We start from the raw sequence: 21560 nt of genomic DNA, 5'->3' as shown, positions 1-21560 counted from the left end.
AATCATCTATTAAAAGACTACCAGAACCCACTGGATTCTCAAATTACATTGAATAATCTACAGGACAAAATATAAACCCTTCAACCCAAAAAGGCCTGTGGTGTTGATGGTATCCTAAATGAAATGATAAAATATATAGACCACAAATTAAACTCTTTAACATCATCCTCAGCTCTGGCATCTTCCCCAATATTTGGAACCAAGGACTGATCACCCCAATCCACCAAAGTGGAGACAAATATGACCCCAATAACTTCTGTGGGATATGCGTGCATCAACAGTAACCTTGGGAAAATCCTCTGCATTATCATTTTTATTTTATTTTTATTTCACCTTTATTTAACCAGGTAAGCCAGTTGAGAACAAGTTCTCATTTACAACTGCGACCTGGCCAAGATAAAGCAAAGCAGTGCGATAAAACAACAACACAGAGTTACATATGGGGTAAACAAAACATAAAGTCAAAAATACAACAGAAAATATATATACAGTGTGTGCAAATGTAGCAAGTTATGGAGATAAGGCAATAAATAGGACATAGTGCAAAATAATGACAATTTAGTATTAACACTGGAATGATAGATGTGCAAGAGATGATGTGCCAATAGTGATACTGGGGTGCAAATGAGCAAAATAAATAACAATATGGGGAAGAGGTAGTTGGGTGGGCTAATTTCAGATGGGCTGTGTACAGGTGCAGTGATCGGTAAGGTGCTCTGACAACTGATGCTTAAAGTTAGTGAGGGAGATATTCCCTTTTGTACTTTAACTATTTCCACCTTGTTACAACACTGCACATAGCCATAATATGACATTTGAAATGTCTCTATTCTTTTGGAACTTTTGTGAGTGTAATGTTTACTGTTCATTTTATATTGTTTATTTCACTTTTATTTATTATCTACAGTTGAAGTTGGAAGTTTATATACACTTATATTGGAGTCATTAAAACTTGTTTTCAACCACTCCACAAATGTCTTGTTAACAAACTATCGTTTTGGCAAGTCGGTTAGGCCATCTACTTTGTGCATGTCACAAGTAATTTTTCCAACAATTGTTTACAGACAGATTATTTCACTTATAATTCACTGTTTCACAATTTCAGTGGGTCAGAAGTTTACATACACTAAGTTGACTGTGCCTTTAAACAGCTTGGAAAATTCCAGAAAATGATGTCATGGCTTTAGAAGCTTCTGATAGGCTAATTGACATCATTTGAGTCAATTGGAGGTGTACCTGTGGATGTATTTCAAGGCCTATCTTCAAACTCAGTGCCTCTTTGCTTGACATCATGGGAAAATCAAAAGAAATCAGCTAAGACCTCCGAAAAAAATAGTAGTCCTCCACAAGTCTGGTTCATCCTTGTGAGCAATTTCCAAACGCCTGAAGGTACCACGTTCATCTGTACAAACAATAGTACGCAAGTATAAACACCATGGGACCACGCAGCTGTCATACCACTCAGGAAGGAGACGCGTTCTGTCTCCCAGAGATTAATGTACTTTGGTGTGAAAAGTGCAAATCAATCCCAGAACAACAGCAAAGGACCTTGTGAAGATGCTACTAGGAAACAGGTACAAAAGTATCTATATCCACAGTAAAACGAGTCCTATATTGACATAACCTGAAAGGCTGCTCAGCAAGGAAGAAGCCACTGTTCCAAAAGCGCCATAAAAAAGCCAGACTACGGTTTGCAACTGCACATGGGGACAAAGATCATACTTTTTTGAGATATGTCCTCTGGTCTGATGAAACAAAAATATAACTTTTTGGCCATAATGACAATCGTTATATTTGGAGGAAAAAGGGGGCTGCTTACAAGCCGAAGAGCACCATCCCAACCGTGAAGCACGGGGGTGGCAGCATCATGCTGTGGTGGTGCTTTGCTGCAGGAGGGACTGGTGCACTTCACAAAATAGATGGCATCATGAAGAAGGACAATTATGTGGATATATTGAAGCAACATCTCAAGACATCACTCAGGAAGTTAAAGTTTGGTCGCAAATGGGTCTTCCAAATGGACAATGTGTCAAGGGGTGCTGAAGGTGGGTGTGGTGCATGAATCAAGCGCAGGACGCAGAAGCTCAGTCCAAAAGACTTTAGTGCAATATTCACGTAGAAAATAAGCACAATAAGCCCGAAGGCGAAATCACAGTGCACATAGGCGTCAAACAAGCGGCGCACTAACATTTGCGAAAAACCTCTCCAAAACACTGGAGGGAAGTACGTAGCTCCAACACGAAAACAGAAGAGCAATCACACACAAAGACAAACACAACCAACGAGAACTAAATAGGACACTAACGAGGACTAACAAGACACAGGTGTACAACATAAAGACAAAACCAAACGAACATGAAACATAGATCGGTGGCAGCTAGTACTCCGGGGACGACGACCACCGAAGCTTGCCCGAACCAGGAGGAGGAGCAGCCTCGGCCGAATCCGTGACAGTACCCCCCCCTTGACGCGCGGCTCCAGCCGTGCGCCGACCCCGGCCTCGGGGACGACCAGGAGGACACGGAGCAGGGCGCGCGGGATGGTCCCGGTGGAACTCCGACAGGAGAGATGGGTCTAGGATGTCCCTCCGCGGCACCCAGCACCGCTCCTCCGGGCCGTAGCCCTCCCACTCCACGAGATACTGGAGACCCCCCATCCGGCGTCTGGAGTCCAAGATGGACCGAACGGTGTACGCCGGAGCCCCCTCGATGTCCAGTGGGGGCGGAGGAGTCTCTCCTATCTCATTGTCCTGGAGTGGACCAGCTACCACCGGCCTGAGAAGAGACACATGGAACGAGGGGTTAATATTCTTATACTCAACAGGTAGATGTAACCTATAACACACCTTGTTCAATCTTCTCAGGACTTTAAAGGGCCCCACAAACCGCCGACCCAGCTTCCGGCAGGGCAGGCGGAGGGGTAGGTTTCTGGTAGAGAGCCAGACTCGATCTCCGGGTGCGTACACCGGCCCCTCACTGCGGTGGAGATCGGCGCTCGCCTTGTGACGAAGGACGGCCCGCTGCAGGTGGACGTGGGCAGCGTTCCACGTCTCTTCCGAGCGCCTCATCCAATCATCCACCGCAGGGGCCTCGATCTGGCTCTGCTGCCACGGTGCCAGAACCGGCTGGTAACCTAACACACATTGGAAGGGGGTTAGGTTGGTAGAGGAGTGGCGGAGAGAGTTCTGGGCCATCTCGGCCCAGGGAATGTACCGTGCCCACTCCTCAGGCCGGTCCTGGCAATACGACCTCAGAAACCTACCCACATCCTGGTTGACACGTTCTACCTGCCCGTTACTCTCCGGGTGGTACCCTGAGGTAAGGCTAACCGAGACCCCCAAACGCTCCATGAACGCTCTCCAAACACGGGAGGTAAACTGGGGGCCTCGATCAGACACTATATCCTCGGGTACCCCGTAATGCCGGAAGACGTGGGTAAATAGGGCCTCAGCGGTCTGTAGGGCAGTAGGAAGACCCGACATAGGGAGAAGACGACAGGCCTTAGAGAACCGGTCCACAACGACCAGGATGGTGGTATTCCCCTGAGAGAGGGGAAGGTCTGTTACAAAATCCACCGAGAGGTGGGACCATGGTCGTTGTGGAACGGGCAGGGGTTGTAACTTACCCCTGGGCAGATGTCGGGCGCCTTACACTGGGCGCACACCGAGCAGGAGGAGACATAAACCCTCACATCCCTAGCCAAAGTAGGCCACCAGTATTTAGTGCTAAGGCAATGCACTGTCCGGCCAATACCCGGATGTTTAGAGGAGGGTGACGTGTGAGCCCAGTAAATGAGTCGATCCCGAATCTCGAGCGGAACGTACTTCCGACCCTCAGGACACTGTGGAGGGCTGGGGTCGGCACGCAACGCTCGCTCGATTTCGGCATCGACCTCCCACACCACCGGTGCCACAAGGCAAGACTCCGGTAGTATGGGAGTAGGCTCAACGGACCTCTCCTCCGTGTCATACCGCCGGGACAGTGCATCTGCCTTACCATTCTGGGACCCAGGGATGTACGTGATTTTAAATACGAACCTGGTGAGAAACATACTCCATCGAGCCTGGCGAGGGTTCAGTCTCCTCGCTGCCCGGATGTACTCCAGGTTCCGATGGTCAGTCAAAATGAGGAAAGGGTGTTGAGCCCCCTCAAGCCAATGCCTCCACACCTTAAGGGCTTGAACTACAGCTAACAGCTCCCTGTCCCCAACGTCATAGTTACGCTCCGCCGGGCTGAGCTTTTTTGAGTAAAAAGTACAGGGGCGGAGTTTAGGTGGCGAGCCGGACCGTTGAGAGAGAACGGCCCCTATACCTGCCTCAGACGCGTCCACCTCAACCTGAAAGGGTAATGCGGGATCCGGATGCGCCAGCACCGGAGCCGACGTACACAGGTCCTTCAGTCTCCCAAAGGCCCTGTCCGCATCAGCTGACCACTGCAGGCGCACCGGGCCCCCTTTCAGAAGGGACGTGATGGGAGCTGCCACCTGTCCAAAACCCCGGATAAACCTCCGGTAGTAATTCGCAAAGCCCAAGAACTGCTGCACCTCTTTTACAGTGGTTGGGGTTTGCCAATTACGCACAGCGGACACACGATCCACCTCCATTCTCACCCCTGACGCGGACAACCGATAACCCAAAAAGGAGACCGACTCCTGGAAAAACAGACATTTCTCTGCCTTGACATATAGGTCGTGCTCCAACAGCCTCCTCAATACACGACGCACCAGGGTTACATGCTCGGCTCGGGTAGACGAGTACACCAGAATATCATCAATGTACACGACCACCCCTTGTCCCTGCATATCCCGGAAAATGTCATCTACGAAGGATTGGAAGACTGATGGAGCATTCATCAACCCATATGGCATGACAAGATACTCGAAATGACCTGACGTGGTACTAAACGCTGTCTTCCATTCGTCGGCCTCCCTAATGCGCACCAAGTTATACGCGCTCCTGAGATCCAGTTTTGTGAAAAACCGCGCTCCATGCAATGACTCCGTCATGGTCGCAATCAGAGGGAGTGGATAACTGTATTTCACAGTAATCTGATTGAGACCACGGTAATCAATGCACGGGCGCAACCCTCCATCCTTCTTTTTCACAAAAAAGAAGCTCGAGGAGGCGGGAGAAGTGGAGGGCCGAATGTATCCCTGTCTCAAAGATTCGGCTATGTAAGTCTCCATAGCTTTTCTCTCCTCTTGAGACAAAGGATACACATGGCTCCGTGGGAGCGCTGCTCCTGCCTGGAGATCAATCGCACAATCCCCCTGTCTATGAGGAGGCAACTAGTTTTGCTAAACACGAGAGCTAAATCCCCATATTCAGGCGGAATGTGCAGTGCGGGCACTTGGTTTGGACTTTCCACCGAAGTCGCCCCCACGGAAACACCCAGACATCGCCCCTCGCACTGAGCAGACCACCCATCGAGAGCCCTCTGTTGCCACGAAATAGCAGGGTTATGGGTGCTTAACCAGGGAATTCCCAGCACCACTGGGTACGCAGGAGAGTCGATCAGATACAGCTGTATAGTCTCTTCATGACCCCCCTGCGCACACATCCTAAGTGGCGCTGTGATCTCCCTAATCAACCCCGACCCCAACGGGCGGCTATCTAAGGCATGAACGGGAAAAGGTTTGTCAACAGGTAGGAGAGGGATCCCTAAATCTAAACAAAACTTCCGATCAACAAAATTCCCAGCTGCGCCTGAATCTACTAGCGCCTTTTGCTGGGAATGAGGTGCAACCTGTGGAAAACAAACAGGTATGCAAAAGTGCGCAACAGAAAGCTCTTGGTAAGTGGGACGTCTACTCACCTGGGAGGCCCCCCCAGTGCGTGGCCTGTTGTCTTCTCCCCCGGAGAACCCTCCCCAGCACCTGGCCGCAGTGTGCCCTCCACGACCGCACTTGGTGCAGGAGACAGGCCCCCTCGGGCTCCTCCTCCTCCGTTCTCTAGCGCCGGCACCCCTGAGCTCCATAGGGCTCGGCTCGGAGGTGCCGGAGGGCGGAATGGACGGACCCCCCTCGGGACGTCCACGGGTGGCCAGCAGGGTGTCCAGACGGATGGACATATCGACCAACTGGTCGAAGGTAAGATGGGTATCCCTGCAGGCCAACTCACGTTGAACGTCCTCCCGTAGGCTACATCGAAAATGGTCGATGAGGGCCCGTTCATTCCACCCTGCGTCCGCCGCTAGAGTCCGGTACTCTAGAGCAAACGCCTGTGCGCTCCTCCTCCCCTGTCTCAAGTGGACTAGACGCTCCCCCGCCGCTTTGCCCTCAGGTGGATGGTCGAACACGGCCTTGAAGCGGCGGGAGAACTCGGCGTAGGAGATGGTGTTGGCGTCCATCTTCCTCCACTCGGCATTAGCCCACTCCAACGCCTTGCCCGTGAGACAGGAGATGAGGGCGGAAACGCTCTCGTGTCCCGAGGGCACCGGGTGTACAGTGGCCAGGTAGAGCTCCACCTGCAGGAGGAACCCCTGACACCCGGCAGCTGTTCCGTCATACGCCCTCGGGAGCGAGAGCCGAATCCCCCTGGGTTCCGGACCTGGGACTGGTGGACCGGCCGATGGGGTTGGCAGGGTAGGTGGAGGCGTGGGTACCCCGCTGGCCTCCCATCGGTGCAAGGTGTTGATGACGTCCTGTAGAGCGGTCCCCAGTTGTCGTATCTGGTCATCTTGGCCGCGGACATGCTCCTCGAGCGACTCAGGCGTAACTGCAGATCCTGCTGATTCCATTCTGGTGTGTGATTCTGTCAAGGGGTGCTGAAGGTGGGTGTGGTGCATGAATCAAGCGCAGGACGCAGAAGCTCAGTCCAAAAGACTTTAGTGCAATATTCACGTAGAAAATAAGCACAATAAGCCCGAAGGCGAAATCACGGCGCACATAGGCGTCAAACAAACGGCGCACTAACATGTGCGAAAAACCTCTCCAAAACACTGGAGGGAAGTACGTAGCTCCAACACGAAAACAGAAGAGCAATCACACACAAAGACAAACACAACCAACGAGAACTAAATAGGACACTAACGAGGACTAACAAGACACAGGTGTACAACATAAAGACAAAACCAAACGAACATGAAACATAGATCGGTGGCAGCTAGTACTCCGGGGACGACGACCGCCGAAGCCTGCCCGAACCAGGAGGAGGAGCAGCCTTGGCCGAAACCGTGACACTATGACCCAAAGCATACTTCCAAAGTTGTGGCAAAATGGCTTAAGGACAACAAAGTCAAGGTATTGGAGTGGCCATCACAAAGCCCTGACCTCAATCCTATAGAAAATGTGTGGGCAGAACTGAAAAAGCGTGTGCGAGCAAGGAGGCCTACAAACCTGACTCAGTTACACCAGCTCTGTCAGGAGGAATGGGCCAAAATTCACCCAACTTTTTGTGGGAAGCTTGTGGAAGGCTACCCGAAATGTTTGACCCAAGTTAAATTATTTAAAGGCAATGCTACCAAATTCGAATTGAGTGTATGTAATCTTCTGACCCACTGGGAATGTGATGAAATAAATAAAAGCTGAAATAAATCATTCTCTCTACTATTATTCTGACATTTCAAATTCTTAAAACAAAGTGGTGATCCTAACTTACCTAAGACAGTGAATCTTTACTAGGATTAAATGTCAGGAATTGTGAAAAACTTAGTTTAAATGTATTTTGCTAAGGTGATTGTAAACTTCCGACTTCAACTGTATTTCACTTGATTTGGCAATGTAAACAAATGTTTCCCATGCCAATAAATCCCTTTGAATTAAATTGAATTGAGAGAGCAGAGAGACAGACAGAGAGAGAGAGATAGAGAGAGACACACACACACACACACACACACACACACACACACACACACACACACACACACATACACACACACACACACACACATACACACACACACACACACACACACACACACAATAGATGGATCTGTTCTCACCCCCTCAGCAGATCTTAAGGAGAATCACGATGCCTAACTACTTGTTCATGAGCCCAGGACAAAAGTTGTACACTATATAGGGAATAGGGTGCCATTTGAGCTGCAACCCTAGAATGATTCTGAGAGGAACATTCATAAATGGTGACCAACTCTAACATACCTAATTATACTAATCAAGGTCTTTATGATGAGATTATTGAAGGGATGGGCTGTTTTTCTAGCTCTCCAGGACCAGGGCTGGTGACCACCACTGAAATACGGACAGTACAAGTCAAAGTCTTAGAACACCTACTCATTCAAGGGTTTTTCTTTATTTTAATTATTTTCTACATTGTAGAATAATAGTGAAGACATCAAAACTATGAAATAACACATATGGAATCATGTAGTAACCAAAAAAGTGTTAAACAAATCAAAATATATTTTATATTTGAGATTATTCAAAGTAGCCACCCTTTGCCTTGATGACAGCTTTTCACACTCTTGGCATTCTCTCAACCAGCTTCATGAGGTAGTCACCTGGAATGCATTTGAATTAACAGGTGTGCCTTGTTAAAAGTTAATTTGTGGAATTTCTTTCCTTCTTAATGTGTTTGAGCCAATCAGTTGTGTTGTGACAAGGTAGGGGTAGTATACAGAAGATAGCCCTATTTGGTAAAAGACCAAGTCCATATTATGGCAAGAATAGCTCAAATAAGCAAAGAGAAACGACAGCGCATCACTACTTTAAGACAGTATGGTCAGTCAATCCAGAACATTTCAAGAACTTTGAACGTTTCTTCAAGTGCAGTAGCAAAAACCATCAAGCGCTGTGATGAAACTGGCTCTCATGAGGACCGCCACAGGAAAGGAAGACCCAGAGTTACTTTTGCTGCAGAGGAGAAGTTCGTTAGAGTTAACTGCACCTCAGATTGCAGCCCAAATAAATGCTTCACAGAGTTCAAGTAACCGATACATCTCAACATCAACTGTTCAGAGGAGACTGCGTGAATAACGCCTTCATGGTCGAATTGCTGCCAAGAAACCACTACTAACAGACTCCAATAATAAGAAGAGACTTGCTTGGGCCAAGAAACACGAGCAATGGACATTAGACATGTGGAAATCTGTCCTTTGGTCTGATGAGTCCAAATTTGAGATTTTCAGTTCCAACCGCTGTGTCTTTGTGAGACGCAGAGTAGGTGAACGGATGATCTCTGCATGTGTGGTTCCCACCGTGAAGCATGGAGGAGGAGGTGTGAAGGTGCTTTGCTGGTGACACTGTCAGTGATTTATTTAGACTTCAATGCACACTTAACCAGCATGGCTACCACAGCATTCTGCAGCGATACGCCATCCCATCTGGTTTGCGCTTAGTGGGACTATCATTTGTTTTTCAACAGGACAATGACCCAAAACACACCTCCAGGCTGTGTAAGGTCTATTTGACCAAGGAGAGTGATGAAGTGCTGCATCAGATGACCTGGCATCCACAATCACCCGACCTCAACCCAATTGAGATGGTTTGGGATGAGTTGGACCGCAGAGTGAAGGAAAAGCAGCCAACAGGTGCTCAGCATATGTGGGAACTCCTTCAAGACTGTTAGAAAAGCATACCTCATGAAGCTGGTTGAGAGAATGCCAAGAGTTTGCAAAGCTGTCATCAAGGCAAAGGGTGGCTACTTTGAAGAATCTCAAATCTCAAATATATTTTAATTTGTTTAACACTTTTTTGGTTACTACATGATTCCATATGTGTCATTTCATAGTTTTGATGTCTTCACTATTATTCTACAATGTAGAAAATAGTAAAAATAGAGAAAAACCCTGGAATGAGTGGGTGTGTCCAAACTTTTGACTGGTACTGTACATACCATGTCAATATATTTGTATAGTGAACTTATGCAAAACTAAGGATAATTGCACATTAAAATTGGCAATGCTCACTGTGAATATGGGGTTGTGGTAAGAAAAAAACTTGGTAGAGGTTGGTAGATAACTTGTGGAGGGATGGAATGTGGGAGAATAGAAACAATGAAACTATTACTTTAGAATAGAAACAGACTACTATCACTAAACTTGGGAGATACAGATATGTCTATTAGGAAATCTAAAGTATCCAGATATCGGTTTAGAACTTGGGAGATACAGATATGGCTCTTAGGAAATCTAAAGTATCCAGCTACCCCTTCCTACCCCCTTAACTACCCCCTTACCTGCCCCTTCCTACCCCCTTACCTGCCCCTTCCTACCCCTTCATACCCCCTTATCTGCCCCTTCCTACCTCCTTACCTGCCCCTTCCTACCCCCTTACCTGCCCCTTCCTACCCCCTTACCTGCCCCTTCCTACGCCCTTAACTATCCCTTCCTACCTCCTTACTTACCCCTTCCTACCCCCTTACCTGCCCCTTCCTACGCCCTTAACTATCCCTTCCTACCTCCTTACTTACCCCTTCCTACCCCCTTACCTGCCCCTTCCTACGCCCTTAACTATCCCTTCCTACCTCCTTACTTACCCCTTCCTACCCCCTTAACTGCCCCTTCCTACCCCCCTTACTTACCACTTCTTACCCTCTTACCTACCCCTTCTTACCCCCTTATCTCTCCTGCATACTAAGCAAGCTCTCTCACAAAGAACCAAAAATGCCTTTCAAAAAGTTCCCAGAAACATTATAACGTAATGTCTTATAGCAACTCAAGTTGGGCTGTTTGAAGTCACGAGACGCTTCGCTCCTCCCTGAACATACCCCCTCACTCTGCACCCCCCTCCTACCCCCACCTACCCCTCTCCTACCCCCACCTACCCCTCTTCTCCCCGCTCCTACCCCTATTAGACTTCCATTCAGGGACAGAGGCAGAATTAAGATGAAGACCTGACAGAAACCAGGTAGGAGGGCAGGGGGAGGGGTGGGCTAATGGCAGACTGATGAGAAAGGAGGGAGGAGAAGGGAGGAGAGGGAAGAGAAAGAGAGAGAGAGGGAGAAGGAGCGATAGGATGATAAATTGGAGGAAAAGGGAGGTAACGAGGGAGGGGAGAGAGGAGGAGACAGGAGGATAAGAGGAGAGAGGGATGAGAGGAGAGAGGGATGAGAGGAGAGAGGGATGAGAGAGAGAGAGATGAGAGGAGAGAGGGATGAGAGGAGAGAGGGATGAGAGGAGAGAGGGATGAGAGAGAGAGAGATGAGAGGGGGATGGAGACAATAGGGAGAACAAAAGTTGGGAAAGAGGAGGATGAGGTAGGAGGAGAAGGACAGATTAGAGACAGGGAAGAAAAGAGACAGAAGAAGGAAGAAGAGGGGGAGAGGGAGGAGAAAGTACGAAAAGAGGGAGATGTTAAGAAAAGAAGGAGGAGAGAGGTAGAGAAAGAGTTATCGCTGGAGGACATGCTGCCATTTTTGTCCGCTGCCATTGAGCGCCATCCGAGGCGCTCAATACCAATGAAGAAGAAGACTATTTGGCTGACACTCAGTAGACTCAGTAGAATGAAGAGATCAAAACCTCTTTCACCCCCAAAACACACACTTTCTGCTAAAGCACTTCTAAAATCTAGCAATATACCTCAAATCTTTTAGTTCACCTATCCAGTTGTGTCGATAATGCCAAGGCACTCAAACCAGATCCGAATATGAGTCCAGCCACTGATAACTGTCTGCAGTTTGTAAGAGCAACAGTTGCTGGATTACCTGAAACCAGCTGAGACTCCAATCCTATTCCAAAACTCCCAGGTTTTCCAACATTCCCAGTTTAAAATCAGAAGGGAATAAAAGGACATCCGGAATCCTCCAACCAGGGTTTCTTGAAAACCTAGGCATTCTTGGGAAAGAATTTTGCAACCAAAGAGAGGACCATGTAAGACCTCTAGATCCTCCTACTGTTCCAAACATCAAGGTCCCTGTCTGTCTGTCTGTCTGTCTGTCTGTCTGTCTGTCTGTCTGTCTGTCTGTCTGTCTGTCTGTCTGTCTGTCTGTCTGTCTGTCTGTCTGTCTGTCTGTCTGTCTGTCTGTCTGTCTGTCTGTCTGTCTGTCTGTCTGTCTGTCTGTCTCAGTCTGCGCTGCAGCTGTCTCTGTTGTGGCTGCGCTCCAATGAAGCAGGCTGTTTCAGTTACTGTTTATGTTCCCTGTTCCCTAGAGCTTGGATGCATGGTTTATTAGGGGCAGGGTTGGAAGGGTGCTCGGAGCAGCGGAGAGAAGGAGAGAAGGAGGAAGAAGGAGAGGAGCATGGGAAATCTCTGCTTTATAAGGTGGCATTCCACTGTAATTGGACTGGGCTGCAGATCAGTGGGAGGGTTAGTTCTGCACACATAGATACGCATAAACACACACATTTGCACATGCACCTACATGCACATTCAAGGGCGCATGCACACACACACAACCAAACACACAAACTCATGCACAGACGTGCACACACACACACATACACACACATACACACACACACACACAAACTCATGCACAGACGTGCACACACACACACCCAACCCTCATTTTTCGACAAGGGGATCAGTGGGATCAAGGAGAAAGTTGGTTCTGCCAGAAGCACTGCTGGAACCACTTAAACTGCATTGTGGGAGCAGAGGGGCATGCTGGGTAATGTAGATAATGATGTGATAGGGGAACAATTAGATGTAGTACAAGGGCTAGGGAGAAAGAGAAAGAGACACTGATAGACAGAGGGAGACAGAGTGAGAAGGGGGAGAAGGAGAGAACATTTCTGATAGTTTTCCAGAGATAAAAAGTGGGAGAAGGGAGAAGGAGAGGAGTGGAAACATTTGAAAGCCATACAGATGAGGTAACACAATTTTAAAGGCCCACTTTTAACATCCTCAGTCCCACTCAGTCATGACACACTCACACACACACACACATTGCAGTGCGTGCTAGGCTGGAAAAGTCCATAGTAGAGGATACACCCCTCCCACATTTTGGATCAACATTTCCTTGGTGGAAACATTGTCCACTAATAAAGTTCTGAAGGCTGGAGCTTCTGAGTGTGTGATCCCTTCTTCATTCAGTTCTCTTAACCTTCCGTTGATGTCAGCACATCACTAGCCAGTTCTGGAGTTTGAGACGGCACGGGGGGAGAGCAGCGAGCTGGTTAGGTATTGAAACAACACACGCGCCACACTGACAAAATGCTTTAGCTTCACTTTATGTCAAAGTGCTTTCTTCCACCCACCATCTGGGTCTCAGGGGAGCAGCGAACTGGCTCAACCCCAGATGAAGCACTCTGGCTGGGCTCTCCAGGGAGCTTCTCCCCCCTGAGTTGCGGAAGCTCCGGAGGTATTGCCCCAGGAGGAATATTAAAGATGGAAGAGATGTTGAAGCGGGAATAATATGTAATATATTACATTTATGGGTGGTCCCGGCAGTCTGATCGATAACACACACACACACACACACACACACACACACACACACACATACACAGGGATGGAACCCGACAGCCTATAAACTCATAACAGAGTAATGAATGGGATATAGAACATGAATATAACCACACTACAAACACATAAACCTTGAGACCACAGCTAGACCAGACAGCTACCAACTCGACCACACACACTCAGGCGTGGTCACACACAGACACACAGACACAGACACAGACACAGACACAGACACACACACACACACACACACACACATACACACACACACACACACACACACACACACATGCAAAAACAGCCACAAGCTTGATCCTTTTCAAATCCAGACACAATCCAGTCTGAGAGAATTCAGAGACTTTAACAGTCAGACTGAACAGAGATGGAAGTCTGGAAGGTCACATAAAACACAGATAGATAAACACCACCACAGATGGAAGTCTAATCAAAGGATCAGACCCAGAAACATCATTTGAAGCAGAATTCTGAAGTGAAGGTAGCAGAATTCTGAAGTGAAGTTAGCAGACATGTGAAGGAGATAATACATTCTACTCCTGACAAATGCAACGGCTTGTGACACATTGTATTTATTGGTTTACCAGATGCTACTGCAGGAAGAAAATAGACTTACCTTTGAATGATGTCGCCAGGTCACATGACCAGAGGCTGAGGGAGAGCAGAACCAGGAAGGAGATGAGATTCCGCATGGCGCACTCCTCTGGATATACACTCACACCTCGACTGCTACCTGGGAGAGAGAGAGAGAGGGGGAGGAAGGGATATGGGGTGGGAAAGAAGGAGAGAGAAGAAGGAGATGGAGAGAGATATAGAGGGAAGGGAGGTGAAGAGAGAGAGAGTCAACATTATCAAACAACACTGTAATTGATTTGAGAACATGTTGTTAGAAACAGGCGGTACACAACCACGTCAACTCAACGAAGACTCAGCTAGTTGTATTGGTGTTGAACCAACAGACTCACTGGGAGTTGCAGGTTCGAATCCCACATCCAGCTACCGTCAGAATTAGCTACCATATTCATCCCTAACTGTCCTGATTATAATAATAGCTAAATCAGAGCTGATGTGTTAATGATGAGGTTGAAAAGGTGATGAGGTACATTACATGGATATGAATTAGCTAACTGATGGCCAGTATTCATATGGGAGAAATGTAACTCCCTGTGGTCTGATGATCATCATTATAGTGGTCATTTGGACATCACTGTCACACACACACAAGGCGAGACATTACTCTATACTCAGCTATACCGGTTATTTGCAACCTCAATGAATCAGTCAAACCTGTGCTTTTTTTCTAACACAACAACTACATTGACCTTTAGACACAGCTGGAGACAATCAGTCGTAATGAGTATGAAGGTGCAGTAGATTGTTCTCTGACACAGCAACAGGCAGCCTCAGTATGTATTACTGATGGACATGTTCTCTGTGTCACACACAATCATATACACACGAGTACAAGCACACAAACACAACACACACACACACGCCTCAGACTATAACCACATACCACCCCTATGTTCACAGGTACAGTGAACCTCTGAAGCCAGACAGACAGACTGGGAGTCTGAAATCTGTCTCACCTGTGTGTCTGTACACACCTGTCTAAAGATGAGGAATTACCCACAAACCCCTGGGGCAGAGTATGACTCTGTTTTTAATTCCATCCTGTCTTGATTTAGGCTACCTACATCTCAAAAGACACCCTAGTGTTCCCCACACAATGCACTACTCTTGACCAGAACCCTATGTGGGGTCATCTGAGATAATAGTCTGAGTCCTCCAGAAAATAACTAGCTGCAAGTCAATGAAAGAACATAGTGTCCTGATGATTTAGGGCCTAGGTTGAGATCCGTCCAACCGCCTGCATAACTCTAACTCTTGGCATACATAAAGCATTGATGCCAAAGTATGCGCACATCTCAAGTTGCCTATCAGCCAAGTATGTATGGGGCCCTCAATGGCCCCTAAATCTTGAGTTTTCCTTACAAATGGAGTGAAGATCAGAAGGGACCATGCTAACAGGCAACAAGAGGTTAAAGTATGTTAGAGTCCTAAAACAGACTGTCTACAGTCATAGCACAGCAGGCCATAGTAAAGTGAATTGGCTATTGCCCACATCCATTAACATGTCATTAACACATCATGAACATGTAATTAACATGTAATTAACATACCATTCACATGTCATTAACAAGCTCATGTCCAAGTCATCGTCTGTACTTCACTCTATCTACAGACAGTGTCCATGTCTTTGGCCTCGACACACAGAGGCAGTCAGTCAATACTTATTCTCTCTCTCATTCTTCCTCTCATCCCCAGGCGGTGAGTATGTTCTAACAGCTGGCTTTAGCAGATCAAGGCAGTATTAGCCTAGCGTAGCATTGCTGCTCTGTGCCAGCCTGAGTTTCAGGAGGGACTGGCTCTCTGTCTGTGGAGGAAACATAGGAGAACAGGGTAATTCTGTAGCAAAACTTTTCGTCTGCTGCAAAGTTTACTCCAAACGGAAAACTGAACAGAGATGGAAGTCTGGAAGGTCACACAAAACAGAGATAGATTAAACACCACCACAGATGGAAGTCTAATCAAAGGATCAGACACAGAAACATCATTTGAAGCAGAATTCTGAAGTGAAGGAGATAATACATACTTTGGAAGTATGGTTGGGGTCACTGTCCATTTGGAAGATCAATTTGCGACCAAACTTCCTGACTGATGTCTTGACATGTTGCTTCAATATATCCACATAATTTTATTCATGATGCCATCTATTTTGTGAAGTGCACCAGTCCCTCCTGCAGCCAAGCACCCCCACAGCATGATGCTGACACCCCCGTGCTTCACGGTTGGGATGGTGTTCTTCGGCTTGCAAGCAGCCCCCTTTTTCCTCCAAACATAACAATTGTCATTATGGCCAAAAAGTTCTATTTTTGTTTCATCAGACCAGAGGACATTTCTCCAAAAAGTACGATATTTGACCCCATGTGCAGTTGCAAACCGTAGTCTGGCTTTTTTATGGCGGTTTTGGAGCAGTGGCTTCTTCCTTGCTGAGCGGCCTTTCAGGTTATGTCAATATAGGACTCGTTTTACTGTGGATATAGATACTTTTGTACCTGTTTCCTCCAGCAACTTCACAAGGTCGTTAGCTGTTGTTCAGGGATTGATTTGCACTTTTCGCACCAAAGTACGTTCATCTCTAGGGGACAGAACGCGTCTCCTTCCTGAGTGGTATGACGGCTGCGTGGTCCCAAGGTGTTTATACTTGCGTACTATTGTTTGTACAGATGAACGTGGTACCTTCAGGAGTTTGGAAATTGCTCCCAAGGATGAACCAGGCCTGTGGAGGTCTACAATTATTTTTCTGAGGTCTTGGCTGATTTATTTTGATTTTCCCATGATGTCAAGTAAAGAGGCACTGAGTTTGAAGGTAGGCCTTGAAATACATCCACAGGTACACCTCCAATTGACTCAAGTTATGTAAATTAGACTATCAGAAGCTTCTAAAGCCATGACATCATTTTCTGGAATTTTCCAAGCTGTTTAAAGGCACAGTCAACTTACTGTATGTAAACTTCTGACCCACTGGAATTGTGATACAGTGAACTATAAGTGAAATAATCTGTCTGTAAACATATGTTGGAAAAATCACTTGTGTCATGCACAAAGTAGATGTCCTAACTGACTTGCGAAAACTATAGTTTGTTAAAAAGTAATTTGTGGAATGGTTGAAAAACAAGTTTTAATGACTCCAATCTAAGTGTTTGTAAACTTCCAACTTGAACTGTAATTGCAGCTACTCTTGGAAAAAGGTTTTCGGTCATGTCCACCTCACTTAGGGGCTGATTCAGACTTTATGCCTTTCCTATGCATGCCTTTCCTACGCACTTCTCAGTATTTGGTATTCAGACCTAACCTTATTCAGTCGCGTAACGCACTCAGCAAGTGTGGCTACCTAGCACTCTGAATACATTTCATTTAACCAGCTGAAAACCCTCCCACTTGCTGGCCAACAGATTTTCTCGTGGAGTTTTCATTCAATAGGGTTTTCAGTACATTTACTTTAAGCCATCCCTTTAATGACGGTGTACCTTTTAGTTAGAATTTTGACGGCAGACTCGCTAGAATATCAAGAGGGTTCAGAATATTAGTGATCAATGAAAGAAAGCCATCTAAATATATGCATGTATCGTTTCCGTTTCAGCACCAATTGGTAGATTTAAAAATACTCTAATGTTGTCGATTATTTAGGTTTAGGAAAGTATTTACGAATCATAAAATACTGGTTTTGAGAGCCTTAACACACAAAAGAAACAAAACAGTGGTTTGATTAATTCTGAAAATTGGCACATTCAGTTCTTCAACCCATGGTAATGTTGGAAGATTAGTTTACATATAATTCTAATAGGGAGAATAGTGTACAGTAGTAGGCTATACCTTCATCTATTGCCTGCATTAACCATGGAACTGTGTGATGCCTCCTGTAGCTCAGTTGGTAGAGCATGGCGCTTGCAACGCCAGGGTTTTGGGTTCGATTCCCAAGGGGGGCCAGTATGAAAAATGTATGCACTCACTAACTGTAAGTCGCTCTGGATAAGAGCGTCTGCTAAATGACTAAAATGTAAATGACACAGCCAAGTATTGCGCCGTGCGTCGGGTTTGAACTGTTACTGCTTGGTCTGCGCTCTGCTCCATAATGATTTAATTAGCCTAACATCCCTGCACGTTAAAAGGCCGTACAATTAAAATTCTGCATAATGGCACAGCATTTCATAAACTTTACTGCGAGAAAGTTGATATGTTGATATGCTTCAGTTTGCTGCCATATGTCTGGTTTCACATTTGTCTCCAGCGATTATAAGGTAAAATAGATCTAACACAAGTGTCATTTATATTGACAATTCCCTTATCCAAACGAATTGCTTATTTACCTAGCTCTTATCAATAGTTCTTATCAAGTATAAATTACAGTGCATGGAGAATGGTGTTATTTCTATCTGAAAAAATCAAGTAGATGCTTTTTCCACTTGGAACCGGTAGGTTCGCTAGACCTTATTCACGGTTTCCACACGCGTATAGGTGGTTGAATTATCAGGGAATTAAGGCAGGGTCCGAATACGGAGTATCTGTAGACTAACCTCCTCCACACCTTCATTTATTCGATCTCCACCCCAAACGAAGAGAGGGTGAATAGCATGCGAATCTCATGCTTAAATTGAAGGTCAGAATACGCGTAGAGAGAAAAGTGCATTAAAAAGGGAATTACCTTCCATTTACCCGCGCTTAACTCGGGTCGGAATTCCCCCGTTAGTGACAGCCCAATCACAGGACTTCTCCATCTCAGACGCTGAGGAGAGCATTTGGTGCTGTGCTATGAAAACAACGTCAAAACCATTCTGTAGGGTCAGAGCCCTGACCAATAAGAACACACACACACACACACACACACACACACACACACAGCTGCTTCCCTAACACACACACAAGCACACCTAGGCTAAGCATGCATGTGTTTCAGACCTGTTGCAACACGGGACATGGAATGAAGACAGACATATTAACTAAACGTATGTCCTTAGGCTACACAGTCCCTCCAAATATCATGGTCTGTTTCTTATTTCCAACTCATGCGTAAAAAGTAGTAGTTTAGGTTGGCTGACATCACATTTACAAATATTTTCCATCACACCGCTCAACCTCAAGGGAAGGGTAAACTAAATCATCCCCCTTAGAAAAGAAGCGCAGCCCACTGAAGCTGGAGAGGAGTATGGAGATTCTATTAAAAGGTCATGAGAAAACTATATCGACCTAATATTATTTCCACCCTTATCTCTCAATGTTGACACCCGGAAAGCTTCCAAAGTAAGTTAATTCTGGCAAACATCTAGAAGCGATGGATAATCGGCGCTCCAAGGCAGTGGAAAGAACTCATAGTGGGCATTATAGAAATCCATGACCGAAATCTATTCCATTCCATCGCTGTGGAGAGTTACTCATCGTTTGGTTGGTTGGTTGAGCTGCGGAGAATTGGCTTCCCATAGGCGATTGGTGAACGTAGTAGGCCTATCACATTAGGCCTACATCAAAGTCTGGCGTTCGAAAACCCCACTTCTATGAATGCAGATATTTCGTCTCCATTGGGCAAAGGCAGTATGAAACTAAAGTTACACACTCACTTCTCCACCAAATCTATCCGCGGATGAAGTTGCAGCTAGAAACTGATCTGAAGTCTGTTTTGTTTTTCCCTCACTCTTTTTGTAATGCTCGGGTATATTGAACATAGAGCTGATCCTAGATCTGTGCCAACGGGCATCGTCTATTATAGCACGATCATCATCAGGCTCCACTTCTTTTGGAAAACTTCCAAAGATTCCCGCTTGGTTTACCACTTCAGTCATAACATGTTAAATTGCGTGTAATTGCTGTCAGCAAGTTCTTCGTTACAAAATCAGCCATTGAAGTTGTAGGCTATAGGGCTGTAGATGCGCACATTAGGCAGGCTACAATGCGCACATTAAGCAGGCCTAATCAATTGATTGGTTTATAAACACCTCAGACTACTGTGTTTTCCAGTAGATGTTGTTATTCTATTACCTACAGCCCCATGGCCTAATTAAACGTTTTAAACAACCTAAACAGTTGGCAAAATATCTCAAGTGAAATGCATCACTTGCATTGTAGGCCTATCATTGAATACTGTAGCCTGGGTGAGAAGTGCGCTACTGACCAAAATGACTTGCTTTAGAGCGAATGGAATCGATAAAAAGTGTTATCCATACCTACAGCTATTGATAGATCCCCGCAGTTACGACCACATTAATCCAAAATGTACAGTATATTCGTGCTGAGGTGGGTAAAATCCTCTTGCTGCTGTCCCGTTTGTAATCCACACCGTTTTTCCCCCTCAGACTTTTTCTGCTGGAACCTTCTTACCAGGGGAAAGAAAAAGTTACTGCCAGAGTGCTCGTGTCCAACTTCTTCCCCTCCCCTCTTTCTGCTGGCTGTTGTTCGAAAAAGTTGATTCTCTCTCTCTCTCGTCTTCCCTCTCTTTCTCTGGGACATCCTCCAGTTCTAACGTGTAGTGACATCACCTGGTCCAGCGTTGGAAAATGAGCCGCAGGCGTCCCCCTCTCTCCCTCCCCTCCCCGTCTCTCCCTCCCCTCCACGTCTCTCCTCCCTCCCCGTCTCTCCTCCCTCCCAGTCTCTCCCTCGCCTCCCCTCCCCGTCTCTCCCTTCCCTCCCAGTCTCTCCCTCGCCTCCCCTCCCCGTCTCTCCTCCCCTCCCCGGCTCTCCTCCCTCCCCGTCTCTCCCTCCCTCCCCATCTCTCCTCCCCTCCCTGTCTCTCCCTCCCCTCCCCTCCCCGTCTCTCCTCCCTCCTCGTCTCTCCCTCCCCTCCCCTCCCCTCCCCGTCTCTCCCTCCCTCCCTGTCTCTCCCTCCCTCCCCTCCCCGTCTCTCCTCCCTCCTCGTCTCTCCCTCCCCTCCCCTCCCCTCCCCTCCCCTCCCCGTCTCTCCCTCCCTCCCTGTCTCTCCCCCCTCCCCTCCCCGTCTCTCCTCCCTCCCCTCCCCGTCTCTCCTCCCCTCCCCGTCTCTCCCTCCCTCCCCTCCCCGTCTCTCCTCCCTCCCCGTCTCTCCTCCCCTCCCCGTCTCTCCCTCCCCTCCCCTCCCCGTCTCTGCTCCCTCCCCGTCTCCCCTCCCCTCCCCTCACCATCTCTCCCTCCCTCCCTGTCTCTCCCTCCCTCCCCTCCCTGTCTCTCCTCCCTCCTCGTCTCTCCCTCCCCTCCCCTCCCCTCCCCGTCTCTCCCTCCCTCCCTGTCTCTCCCTCCCTCCCCTCCCCGTCTCTCCCTCCCCTCCCCGTCTCTCCTCCCTCCTCGTCTCTCCCTCCCCTCCCCTCCCCATCTCTCCCTCCCTCTCTGTCTCTCCCTCCCTCCCCTCCCTGTCTCTCCTCCCTCCCCGTCTCTCTCCCCCTCCCCTCCCCGTCTCTCCCTCCCCTCCCTCCCCATCTCTCCTCCCTCCTCCCTCCTCCCTCCTCGTCTCTCCCTCCCTTCCCCTTCCCTCCCCGTCTCTCCTCCCTCCCTGTCTCTCTCCCCCCTCCCCTCCCCGTCTCTCCCTCCCTCCCCGTCTCTCCTTCCTCCCCGTCTCTCCCTCCCTCCCCGTCTCTCCTCCCTACCATCCCCGTCTCTCCTTCCTCCCCTCCCCGTCTCTCCCTACCATCCCTGTCTCTCCTCCCTCCCCGTCT

At 47.6% G+C, this 21560-nt stretch overlaps 1 protein-coding gene across 1 annotated transcript in view; it reads right to left on the bottom strand.

Annotated features, from left to right (window-relative positions):
* Window positions 1-20291, bottom strand: part of LOC311118448 (collagen alpha-1(XVI) chain-like) — a gene marked incomplete at its 3' end in the record, with an annotated part of 28043 nt that extends 7752 nt beyond the window's left edge. Inside the window, exons 1-2 of the mRNA XM_084193249.1 lie at window positions 20103-20291; window positions 13937-14053 (exon numbers count right to left, since the gene is read on the bottom strand). Of these exons, the coding sequence (XP_084049375.1) occupies window positions 13937-14012 (76 nt within the window). The remainder of the gene's footprint in view (window positions 1-13936; window positions 14054-20102) is intronic.
* Window positions 20292-21560: the final 1269 nt, after the last annotated feature.

This window comes from Coregonus lavaretus, assembly GCF_964263955.1.
Source record: "Coregonus lavaretus genome assembly, contig: HAP1_SCAFFOLD_5501, whole genome shotgun sequence".
NCBI classification, from domain to species: Eukaryota; Metazoa; Chordata; class Actinopteri; order Salmoniformes; family Salmonidae; genus Coregonus; species Coregonus lavaretus.
The sequence above is the reverse complement of the archived record's forward strand: the minus strand, read 5'-3'. Positions and strand labels throughout refer to the sequence as shown.